We start from the raw sequence: 12721 nt of genomic DNA on the forward strand, positions 1-12721 counted from the left end.
AGAGAGAGAGAGAGAGAGATTTATTTTTAGGAATTGGTTCACGAGATTGTGAGGGACTTCATTCTTTTCTCCTAAGGTGTTCAACTGACTGAATGAGGCCCATCCACATTTTGGAGAGTAATCTATTTTCCTCAAAGCCTACTGCTTCAAATATTAACAATATCTAAAAAAAAAAGATCTTCACAGTGATGTCTAGACTGGTGTTTGATAAAGCAACTGACCACCATAGCCTAGCCAAGTTGACACATAAAATAAATTCACCATCACACCTCTCCTCTTGGTGACCATCACCTCTATATTAGTCCATGTCACACTGTTAGAACGATACTACCTGAACTGGTAATTCATAAACCAAAGACATTTAATTGCCGCATGTCTGGGGAAGCCTCAGGAAACTTGCAATCATAGCAGAAGTCGAAGGGGAAGCAAGGCACGTCTTACATGGCAGCAGGCGCACGACAGAGAGAGAAACAGAGAGAGAGAGAAAGAGAGACAGAGAGCAAGCTCTCAGTGAAAACTGCCAGACATTTATCAAACAAGCAGATCTCATGAGAACTCCCTCACTACCACAAGAACAGCAATTACCTCCCACCAGGTCCTTTACTTGACACAGGGGTATTACAATTCAAAATTTGGGTGGGGACACAGAGCAAAACCATATCAATCTCCCAGCAAGGATGGCATCTTATCTTCTATTCTTATCTTTCCACTTCCCAGTAACTTATGTCTTCCCTCTCCCTGTGCCATGTTTATCTATCATTCCACTTTATCTCTAGATCTGCATGGTTCAATACAGTGGCTGCTAGCTACATGCAGCCTCTTAAATTTTAATTTTAATTATTAAACTACAATTAAATTTGACTGGGCCCAGTGGCTCACACCTGTAATCCCAGCACTTTGGGAGGCTGAGATGGGTGGATCACCTGAGGTCAGGAGATCGAGACCAGCCTGGTCAACATGGCAAAACCCCATCTCTACTAAAAATACAAAAATTAGCCAGGTGTGGTGGCACACACCTGTAATCCCAGCTATTAGAGGGTACTGAGGCAGGAGAATCGCTTGAACCTAGGAGGCAGAGGTTGTAGTGAGCTGAGATTGCACAACTGCACTCCAGCCTTGGCGACAGAGTGAGACTCCATCTCAAAATAAATAAATAAATAAAAATTCATCTTAAAATTCAATTTACCAGTTGCACTAGCTACATTCAATTGTCCAATAGCCATGTATGGCTAATGGCTACCAGATTGGATAGCACAGAATGGAACATTTCCATCATTGCAGAAAGTCCTATTGGACAGAGTCTCTCTGACTGGTTCTTTATTATATATAGCCTTGGCTTCATTATCTGGGACTCTGTCCTTGAGTGTTGGCTCTTAATATTACTGTTCCAGGTTTTTATTACCATCTGGATAGTCACATAAATCCTCGCTGAGAATTTTATGGAAAGATATTTTTATGCATTTGTGTAATTTCTGCATGTAACGTTTGTGTATTAGTCAGGATAAGCAATGCCAGCTGCTGAGACAAACGATCTTAAAATATCAGTCAGTCCACACAGTTAAGATTGGTTTCTTGCTCAAGTCACAGTCCCATACTTATTGCAGTCAGTCACTTTTCTTCCAGGGCCTCAGAGTTCTCCAGTGGATTCTTTGCATCTAGCCAGGAAACTAATGGAAACAGGAAGATTGTGCAGGATGTTTTGGGATCAGGCCTGGAAGTGGCTGCATCACTTTTGCCCACATTTCACTAGTCAGACTTGGTCATGTAGAGCCACCTAACGGCTAGCAAGGATGATAAATGCAGTCTTTCTGAGTTCCAAGAAGGAAATTAACCAGAATGGTGAACACATCATGCTGTATCAGAGCATGTGGAAAAATGTATTCTATGCATGCTATTCCCAATACATGAACTGTGTATCTGTAAAAACCCTTCTGGGTCACATAGTATATATTTTACACATCTCATACAAGGAAAATAAAAAATATAGGTAGCTTCAAATGATGAGGATCAAGGCAAAGGATATATATATAGAGAATATATATAAGAAAGGATGGATTCTGGAATTGGAACAGGCCTGTGTCCAAATTCTACCCCTCTTAATCCTACCACTACCATTTGTTTGACAAGAACACACTGATAGCGTGATCTTGGGCTAGTTGCTTCAACTTTTGGTGCCCTCAAAGGACTGTCATAGATCTAAATGAAGCTACGAATGCTTGCACCAGTATACATCTCAGTGAGAGAAGGGGTACATTTCAATGGCATACTCATACATGGACATCACAGCTTTCCCCCCACTTCCTACATTTGATTTGTCTCTACTTTTTTATTTTGGTAGAGTCTTGCCCAGGCTGGCTGTTGCCCAGGCTGGAGTGCAATGGCTCATAGCTCACTATAGTCTTGAATTCCTGGGCTCAAGAGATCAGTCCGCCTCAGCCTCCTGAGTAGCTGGGACTAATTTTCAAAAAAAAAAAAATTTTTTTAATTTTAAAAATCGCGGCTGGCTAATTAAAAAAAAAAAAATTTGTAGAGACGGGGGATCTCGCTATGTTGCCCAGGTTGGTCTCCAACTCCTGGAATTGAGTGATCTTCCTGCCTTGGCCTCCTGAAGTGCTGGGATTATAGGCATGAGCCACTTTGCCCCGCCTCATCTCTACTTCTAGATCAAATTTTCTAATGTGTTAGGATGCAATGTCTTATATTTCTGCAAAATGGCTGCAAAATGAAATCTTTTCCTAGTTTCATATCTATCATGGATTGAAATGTGTCCCTTGCACAATACATATGTTGAAATTCTAACTCTCAGTACCTCAGAATGTAGTCTTCTTTGGAAACGGGATCAATGCGGATGTAATTAGTTAAGAAGAGGTCATACTGGAGAAGGGTGGGCGTCTAATCCAATATGATTGGTGCCTTCATAAAAAGGTAGAATTTGGAGACACATACACAGGGAGAACGCCATGTGAACATGAAAGCAGAGGTCAAAACGACGTGTCTACAAGCCAGGGAACACCAAAGATTGCCTGCAAACCACCAGCAGCCATGAGAGAGGCATGCGGCAGATTCTTCCCCATAGCCCTCAAAAGGAACAAACCATGTGGATATCTTGATCTTCAACTTCTAGCCTCCAGACCTGTGACACAATAAATCCTGTTGCTGAAGACACCTAGTTTGTAGTGCTTTGTTACAGCAGCCCTAGCAAATTAATACAATATCCAAGCAGTTATTGATTTTTGAGGAGAATCTTGGCATTCAAAGATTGTTCACATGTGACGTCAGCACCTACAGCCTGTCACTTATACATGATTTATACATGATTTAATTAAAAGCGGCATGGTGTGTGCATTTTAAAATATAAAATGCTGCTGCAGGCAAGACCACACGGTAGCTCATGCCTATAATCACAGCAGTTTGGGAGGCCGAGGCCGGCGGATCACCTGAGGTTGGGAGTTGGAGACCAGCCTGACCAACATGGAGAAACACCGTCTCTACTAAAAATACAAAATTAGCCAGGCATGGTGGTGCATGCCTGTAATCCCAGCTACTCGGGAGGCTGAGGCAGGACAATCGTTTGAACCAGGGAGGCAGTGGTTGCGGTGAGCTGAGATCACACCATTGCACTCCAGCCTGGGCAACAAGAGTGAAACTCCATCTCAAAACAAAACAAAACAAAACAAAACTGAGGCCGAGAGGAATCGGAACAGGACTTGTTGGGATTCCCCACTCAGTTAGTATTATATATCCCCTTTGTCCAATCATATTTCTACACAACTTTTGATCATGCCTCTCCAATAAAGTCCCCATAAAAGACCCAAGGGGACAGGGTTCAGGAAGCTTCTGAGCTGGCTGAACATGTGGAGAAGGTTCCTGGAGGGTGGTGTGCCCGTGGAGGGCATGGAAGCTCTACACCCCTTCCCCCAGACCTCACCTTATGAATCTTTTCATCTGTATCCTTTATGATATTCTTATAATAAACTGGTAAATGTAATGTACATATACACATATATGGAAATATGTTGAAATTAGAATTTCCCAAAACCAGAATATATGTACAATTCTAATTTCAATATATTTTCTAAAATCAATTTGTCAGTTATTAACTGTTTTTGAGCTACAAAAACAACAATCTCATTTGGTTCACCCTAAGATTCATGTGACTTCTGGGCCGAAACTCTGGCTTAATCTTGCCATTTGCTTAATGGGACCACTAGGGATCCATATTTTGGACCAGACTCGTTAATATTACATAGATTTCCAGCTATGTGACTTTGGCCAAGTCCCTTATCTGCCCTGAACCCTTTTCCCCCTGTAAAACAATGGGGTGGGGATAGACTCCCTCTAAATTCTAGCTAAGACATTCTAGGACTTAGAGGACGCCTTGATCTAGGCAGATTTGATGACCCTTGGTCCAGTGAGCCAAAAGCAGGGCTGCTTACAGAAATCAGCTCAGCTAAATAAAGGGTTTGAAGAAAAATATTAAAATAGAGGCCTCCAGCAAATTAAATATTCAAAGTGAAGAACTCAGAATTTATTGAAAGCCTGTCACCATTTAAAATGCATAATTTTAGCATAAATACTCTAGAAATATTCCTTTTGTTTGCTATGTGTTATTGTTAATAAAGGAGATCCCACATCTAGATTTGTCATATGTCATTGATGAATCAACCATAGGATGCAAATTATAATTATTTTGAATTATCTATTTACTGTTTAATTACATTTAATTTTAGGTTCTCCTAAAATGGCCTAATAAAAATTTGGGGTGCTAAAATGACTGCCTCATCTGCCTTACTCTGTGCTACTTGCTGAAAATAGTTACATTAATTGTTTGGGGATTCTTTTTCTTAAAAAAAAAAACCTAACCTGGGCGCATGGTCCTAAATACAATATCTTAAAAATTTTATGCTTTCTTTTTTTTGCCAGGGTTGTAGTAAAATGTAAGTTACACTAAATTCATTAAAATAAACCTTTGCACGTTACCACTGAATCAACTGGACATAATCTGAATAACAACTAAATAAAAGTCGCATCAGTGCTACCTTTAGACCAGGGCAAGAAGGCCTCTGCCCTGGCTTCCGTGTATTAGAGAGTCTGTTCTAGCCCTTCTCTGCTCATGCTGCTCCACGCAAGGCAAGGAGGTCCCAGGGCCAGATGACAGGCCTACCTGGGGTGCTCACACACATACACACACATGCTCTCCTAGAACACATTCTAAGTACCCAACACCCTCACCTTCCCTGCTCAAAGGGACCTAAGCTGCTTTCTAAGGCTTTAAAAGACCTCTTAGCTGGGTCTTTCCTGCAAGGGTAACCATCACTGGCATGCTCACTGCCAGGCCAAGAGAATGCTGAGGTGAGGATGTGAGCAGAGTTGGGACTTGTTGGCTGGACAAGGCGGAGGAGAAGAGGCAGGCACACACATCCCTGCCTGTGTGTGAGACCCCTCACAGTGCAAAACTGAGCCTGGGGTGGGAAATGGGGTTGGGGGGAGCTGGAGAAGCAGGCAAACTCCTGGTTTTCCAGGTTCTTAAGAAGGCATATTGGTTAAAGTGGAGAGGAGAACACATATTTTACCTACAGTTTGTTATCTTGAATTATAATTTAATATTTAGGCGGACGGTATGAGGGCCTCCATTCACACTCTTGCCCTGGACCTGGCAAATGTGAACAGAAGGCTGAGTAAAATCACAGTTTTGTGTTGTTGGCCTTTGAGTGTTCCATCTCTTTTACAGTTTTAGTTTGTCACACCTTGCACCTTGTATGTGTAAGTAAAATTAATGGCATAGGAAAGAAACCAAAAGAAGTGAAGAATAAGAGACTAAAGAAACTCTACAGGCCGGCACGGTGGCTCACGCCAGTAATCCTAACACTTTGGGAGGCCAAAGTGGGTGGATCACCTGAGGTCGGGAGTTCGAGACCAGCCTGGCCAACATGGTGAAACCCCATCTCTTCTTAAAATACAAAAAATACTCCCTCCAAAAAATTATCTGGGTGTGGTAGCGCACACCTGTAATCCCAGTTATTCAGGAGGCTGAGGCACGAGAATCTCTTGAACCCGGGAGGCAGAGTGTGCAGTGAGCCGAGATCACGCCACTGCACTCCAGCCTGAGCAACACACTGAGACTCTGTCTCAAAAAAAAAAAAAAAAGAAAGAAAAAGAAAAGGAAGGAAGGCAAGAAGGCAAGAAGGCAGGCAGGCAGGCAGGCAGGCTAAGGCTTAATTTTTCTGCCCAGTGGGTTTTGGAATATGGTTGGCTTCCTTCAGGAAGCTTTTTCCCCACGTTGGTGACGATAATAAAACCTGATGCTTTCTATATGCTGGGCCCTCTTACAAACACTAACACATATTAACAATCGAATCCTAAACTAATCCTGTGTTAACAGCCTCCCATTTTACATATGAGGAAACCTGGGGTGACTTGCAGACGGCCTGGCAGCTGGGACTTGGATAGGGAACGTAAATCCAGGGCTCCTGCTAGAAGATCCTACAGGACATTGGGAGCACTGTCCATTAGAGCTGTCTGCACAAACATCTGCTTCCCAAGCAACTAGTTAGTAACTTTTCCCTCTCGCCAACGATACTGGCACCTGGAACAATATACACATCCTTAGATTCAGCACGGATTTTCGAGTAAGGGTTTGGTCCACTGTCGGGGCTGAGCACAGCTGTTTAGCATTTGAGGGTTTGTCTTTTTTTGTGTGGCGTTTTGTGTCGCGTTTGAGTGCTGATATAATAGAACACGCTTAGCACAGTGCCTGGCACTCAACAAATCCTGGCAAGAAAGGAGGCCGAGGAAAAGCAAGCGAGGAGAGACGGAAGAAAGGGAGCGACTGCGCCTTGTAACGTTAACGTAGTTTGTGCGAATTCTGGAAGGTGACGGGAACGGACACGCGGGTGCCGATGGGGAGGGGAGAGAGCACCGAGCGCCCGCCCCTCTAACGTGATCCGCCGGGGCCTCACGTAGCCCAGCGCCTGCCTCACGACGCCCCGCCTCTGCCACGCCTCTTCCCCGCCCCATGTAGGTATTCGTCCCGCCCCCCACAAAGTCCGCCTCCGCCGCGTCCTTCAGCGGCGCCCCGCGCTCCCGGCGTCTTCCCCGCCTCCTGCGGGCGGCCCGCGCGGTGTTTACCGCGGTGCATGGTGGGGCGGTCTCCTCAGGCAACCGCCGCCCAACGGCCGCCCAGAGGCTGTGCTGAGCTGGCACAGGGACAGCAGCATGAACTGGACCCACGCATCGTCCGTGCCCTTGTCGAGTCCCGAATACTACGAGAGGGTGGGCCAGCTCCAGCAGAGGCTGCGGGAGAGGTAAGGGCACTGGAGTGGGGGTGGGGAGTCGGCCCGCGCCGAGGGTCTTCCGTGTGCCCTGCCCCCTTTTCCTTCCCGCTCCCCCGTCCGAGGTTCCCCGGGGTCCAGGCCCGCGCGCAACGCCCCCCAGGCTCCCAGCGGGGCCTGGAGAACAACGTTTACTAGAGCCACCCCCTGTATTGGGGGTGGGAGTGGAGAGAGGTGAGAGACCGCCCCCTGCCCCCTTCAATAGCAGCTAAAGCCTGGTCTCCGGTTTGAGGATGCGGCCGCGTCGCGGAATTTGCCCAGAAGTGAAAGTGGGAGTTGTTCTGCCTGTCACTCTCCATCAAGCCTTGTGAGTTTCTGTTGCCCCCTTTTACACGCCCCCTCCCAACTCTGTCTTCAAATTGTCATCCCGCCGTGACAGCTGCACTGCATCAATGATGACAGGTCCTGGAACGCAGACAGTTGTGTGTGTGTGTGTTTGTGAAACATGTGCCCTGTTTAAACTCAGGAGACTTTTGAGGGGAGCGAGGGCTGGCTAGATTTCCAGCGAAGGGATGAAATTTCCAGCCAAAGAAGTCCAGCTTCCAGAGGGTTCGTGATGCCTTTGATTAAGATATGAAAGATGGGAACCACTGAAAAAAGCTAGATCTAAGAGTGCGTATAGAGGGAAAGTTATCCCGCAACGTACTATAAATAACCACGTGAAAGATAAATTGCTGGACCTCTTATTTAGCTGCTAAGTTAATTGAAGTTGTAAATCTCGTTAGTGGACAAGAAAGGAAATAGATTTTTGGATCTCTTGATAAACAAAACATTTAATGAGTGTTAAAAGTTACAAAATCGTTCTAGTGAACAGGAGAGCTGTGGGTGTGACAATGCTAAAATGATAACAATAATTACATGGAAAATAAAGGCAGAAGTAAGTGATTTTGAAAAGGAATTACATTTATCTTATGCTAGATTTAATTCTTGTCAGCTATTTACAGAGCATCTACAACAGGCTTCCTTAGTTGTCGTTAGCATTTTTTTTACCTTGTACTCCTTTTCTACATCGTGTTTTCTTTCTGACATATCATCACTCACCTATATCAATGACCTCTTAATTTCTAACTTTAAAAATAAGTCACTTCCTGCAGGGCCTTCCCTGTTTCAACCCATTCCCTCACTTTTGTGACTCTTGGCATTCTTACAGCACTCATAAATGGCATTCTTTCTGAACTATTAATTGTAAGTTATTTTTGTTTCCTGTGCTAGGAACACCTGGCTGTTTATAGTCCTTATGGCACAATAACTGTATAATGATTATGTACTTTATGATTAACACTTACTCCTTTAATTATTAAACAAGGTGAGGCTGTTGAAAATATATAAGGAATTTGAGTCAAATTTTATAGCCTGTTCATGGTTCTGCATTTGGAGGTTTGTTTTATTTTTAAGTCAGTACAAATCTGTTGCTGTGTGTGTTCATTTTTCATTTTAAGAATTTATAACTGGCTGGGCGCGGTGGCTCAAGCCTGTAATCCCAGCACTTTGGGAGGCCGAGACAGGTGGATCACGAGGTCAGGAGATCGAGACCATCCTGAGCTACACGGTGAAACCCCGTCTCTACTAAAAATACAAAAAAAAAACCTAGCCGGGCGAGATGGCGGGCGCCTGTAGTCCCAGCTACTCGGGAGGCTGAGGCAGGAGAATGGCGTAAAACCCGGGAGGCGGAGCTTGCAGTGAGCCGAGATCGCGCCACTGCACTCCAGCCTGGGCGACAGAGCGAGACTCCGTCTCCAAAAAAAAAAAAAAAAAATTTATAACTAACTCAGATTAATGAACATTGCACACAGTTATAGAGGCAAATAATTCTAGATACAGAAAAGGCTCCAGTAGAAACATCAAAACCTGGATTCTAGTCTGCGAACAATTGTGTGACCTTGAGCAGGTTGCTCCACCTCTCTGAACCTTGGTTCTTCACCAGGAATGAGGGGGCTTGACTAATATGCAAAGTAAGGCCACAGATTTTTTCTTTTTCTCTTTGCTAGTATAATGGGCCTTAAAGTAAAACAAGAAAAAAAAAAAAGCTGAAAGCTGTAGTTTTGCAAAGCAATGTGTAAAGAATATTATTGTCTGTATCCAATTTGAGTGTTTGGATGTACCTTTTTGTTTGTTTTGAGACATAGTCTCTGTTTCCCAGGCTGGAGTACAATGGCATCATCTCGGCTCACTGCAGCCCCCGCCTCACAGGTTCAAGTGATTGTCCTGCCTCAGCCTCCCAAGTAGCTGGGATTACAGGTGTCCACCACCAACCCCAGCTACAATTTTTGTATTTTTAGTGGAGATAGGGTTTCATCATGTTTGCCAGGCTGATCTTGAACCCCTGACCTCAGGTGATCTGCCTGCCTCTGCCTTCCAAAGTGTTGGGATTACTGGTGTGAGCCACTGCACCCGGCCTTGGATGTACCTTTTTAAGCAAACAAACACAAACCATCCCAGTGATCACAGATACCACTGTCTCCTAAAATTACTGAGTCATTTCATAGGTTGTTGGCAACCCTGGGTAGTCACAGCTGCTTTATCAATTCAGAAACTTCTGGGAAGTGGTAGACAAAAAAAACTCCCTCTTAGCCCTTTTAGAGGTGGTCACTGCAATGTTAACTGGTCAGATAACCAACATATTTCTAGCCCAAGTCATCTTAGCTGTAGTTATATATAGATGTAATTTTATCGTCTGAATGTTTTCCTATATGTGTACAGTGTTTTCTCTGCATTGTGGTGGAAGTCAATAATCGAATCGAAAAGAGTCTTAATGGAGTGACTTGTTAACAGTGTGTATAGCACCCACAAGCATGGTAGAAACTTATGAGTGGAATTGGCTCTTATGGTTATATAAAAACATCCTTTTAAAGGGGCCCATTAGCCAGCCGTGGTTTTCTCAGTGCCTATGTTGATTCAGAGTAAGATATCATAATAGTCTAGAAACTGACACTGAGATATTAGTGGAGTAAGCTGAAGATGGTATAGAATTGTGGTATCGAGACAAAAACAGAATAACAAGTGGCTTAAAAGTAGAAAACTCAGCCAGCTAAGGATCACTTAGCTGTGTAAAACTGAAAGGTCCAAGTGAGGGGTGACTGAAAACATGAACTGTGGGTAAGCATCCCAGGGATGGGGGTTTCAAAGATTCTGAAATAGAGATTTAATATGTAGGAATTGCAAGCCATGGGAAGGCTTTTCGTTGAGGCAAATATCTGGTTTTTAGTATTAAATTTTAAAAAGACATGGAGGACTCAGCATTCAGAGGTGCTGCAGTGTGGATGAGGGGCTAGAAAATAGGCCTGTGAAGAAGAGTAAACAAGATTAGCACCGTTTTGCCTGGGAGAGAAAGCCAAGAGGAGTTTGATTGTCAGGGTATGAAGTGTTGTGATAGAGAAGTGTGAGCAGCAAATGTCTGCATCTGCTGAAGATGTTTTACAAATAAATTTTACATTCATTACTAAGAACTTGCTGCTTGGGAGGTGATGAATTTCCGACGTGACTGTGGTCCTTTTTCACTAGAGGTCATAGGTGAATTTTAGAAATCAGTTTAAAGTGGCTGGGCGTGGAGGCTCACACCTGTAATCCCAGCACTTTGAGAGGCAGAAGCGGGCGGATCACCTGAGGTCAGGAGTTTGAGACCAGCCTGGCCAATGTGGCAAAACCCCGTCTCTACTAAAAATACAAAAATTAGCTGGGTGTGGTGGCACACACCTGTAATCCCAGTTACTTGGGAAGCTGAAGCAGAATTCCTTAAACCCAGGAGGGAGAGGTTGCAGTGAGCCGAGATTGTGCCACTGCACTCCAGTCTGGGCAATAGAGCGAGACTCTGCCAAAAAAAAATATATATATATATATAATATAAAATATATATATAAAGTAAGTTCTAGCTTACAAAAAAATTGCAAATGTAGGACAAAGACCTCCAGTGCTCCTGTCACCCAGATCCCTCAACTATTAACATTTTATTAGATTTTTGACACTGAGATATCTGTTGAGTATCTATTTAAATCTGTCTCTCTGAAACCATTAGCCTTTTCTGATCTATTTGAGAAGTGCCTACATGATGCCCCATCACTCCTAAAATCTTCAATGTGTCTTTCCAAAAACCAAGGATGTTCTTGTACATAATCACACCATACAGCCCTCCTAGTGGTGAACCCAGTCCACAGACCCCATCAGATTTCACCAGCTATCTTGACGATGCTCCCTTTTTTTCCCCCTGGTCCAGGGGCTCAGCTGGGAACCCTGCTTGCATTTGGCTGCCATGTCTCTTCAGTCTCCCCACATCTGGAACGATTCCTCCGTCTTTCCCTGTCTTTCATGTTCCTGACAAGTTCATAGAGTACAGCTTTCATTCTAGAGGGTGACCCTCAAGCTGAATATATCTGATGGTGTCTCATTACCAGACTGCAGTCATGCTTTCTTAGGAATACAACAGAGATGAAGCACTACGTCTGGGCACAGGGTCATAGATGTATTTAGAGGTCTTCCTGTCCTTGTAATTTAATGACAAGTTGCTCACACTATCCAGTCATTCATTCTGTATAAACTAAGTACCCAAATGATCGTGAAACTCTGGCGGGGGAGATGGTAACTAATAAAAATTTCTAATGTGGAAGCAATTGTGCTATATTTCCTTCACTTCTAAGTTCACTCTTACTAGTGAGAAAGTAAAGATCTGTGATGCTATTAGTTAAAAATGTGTGTTTTTGTAATTTTTTTTTCCTTTTAATCTTTTTTTTTCCTTTTTAACATAGGCATACACCAACCCTTGGGTTGTATTCCCCAAGTGAAGATGCTGTGTCTGGATTTTGGACTCCATTTTCCCATTAAATGAATTTTGGTTAAATAGTAGTTTCCATTTAACATTATGCAAAGGAAATAAACTTATTTAACCTGTAATGTAGCTAACAGTGACTTTTGGGATGATCTTTTTTTTTTAAAAGGAAAAAAACTATCTGAAGAAATATAGAAACTGATAAGAGCCTGCAAATGGAACATGGGGCCAGCCCCTTTCCCTCAGGAAGCCAACCTGAGATCACCTCTGTTGGAGTCCTTATCTTTATTTCACAGCCTTTTGTTTAGGATTCTTCGCTTGCATAGTATATTATGTGGTTTCTTTCTTTGCCTTACTTAATGTTAATTTAGATTAACAATTTAGCTTCAGTTAGGTGGGATTGAAGCAAAATAGTGGTGCTCAAATAGAACCCTCTGTGGCTCATCCTCCTGGGCACTCTTCTTGGGACTGAATGGCTTTATCAGTTTTACCTCTCAGCCCCCTGGTTTTGGCTGCCTCTGCTTCCTCTGCTGCCCAGTTCCCCCTCGCCCTTGCCCAGGCTGGTTGTGGGGTAAGACAGGCTTTCTCCTTAGCTTACTACTAGCACTCACCTGAACAGCACAGGTTCAGT

General features: G+C 43.7%; 1 protein-coding gene across 4 annotated transcripts in view; it reads left to right on the forward strand.

Moving 5' to 3' along the window:
- The first annotated feature begins 7085 nt into the window (after nt 1-7085).
- KIZ (kizuna centrosomal protein) overlaps nt 7086-12721 on the forward strand; it is a 121706-nt gene continuing 116070 nt past the window's right edge. For 2 of the 4 annotated variants that reach the window (XM_011963200.1, XM_011963207.1), the window contains exon 1: nt 7086-7304. Coding sequence is in view for 2 of the 4 variants with exons in the window: in XM_011963191.1 (XP_011818581.1) it covers nt 7137-7304 (168 nt within the window). In the remaining 2 variants the exon portion in view is untranslated. The remainder of the gene's footprint in view (nt 7305-12721) is intronic. The other 2 variants (XM_011963187.1, XM_011963191.1) reach the window with 1 other exon arrangement.

This window comes from Colobus angolensis, unplaced genomic scaffold (genome assembly GCF_000951035.1).
Source record: "Colobus angolensis palliatus isolate OR3802 unplaced genomic scaffold, Cang.pa_1.0 Scaffold117, whole genome shotgun sequence".
NCBI classification, from domain to species: domain Eukaryota; kingdom Metazoa; phylum Chordata; class Mammalia; order Primates; family Cercopithecidae; genus Colobus; species Colobus angolensis.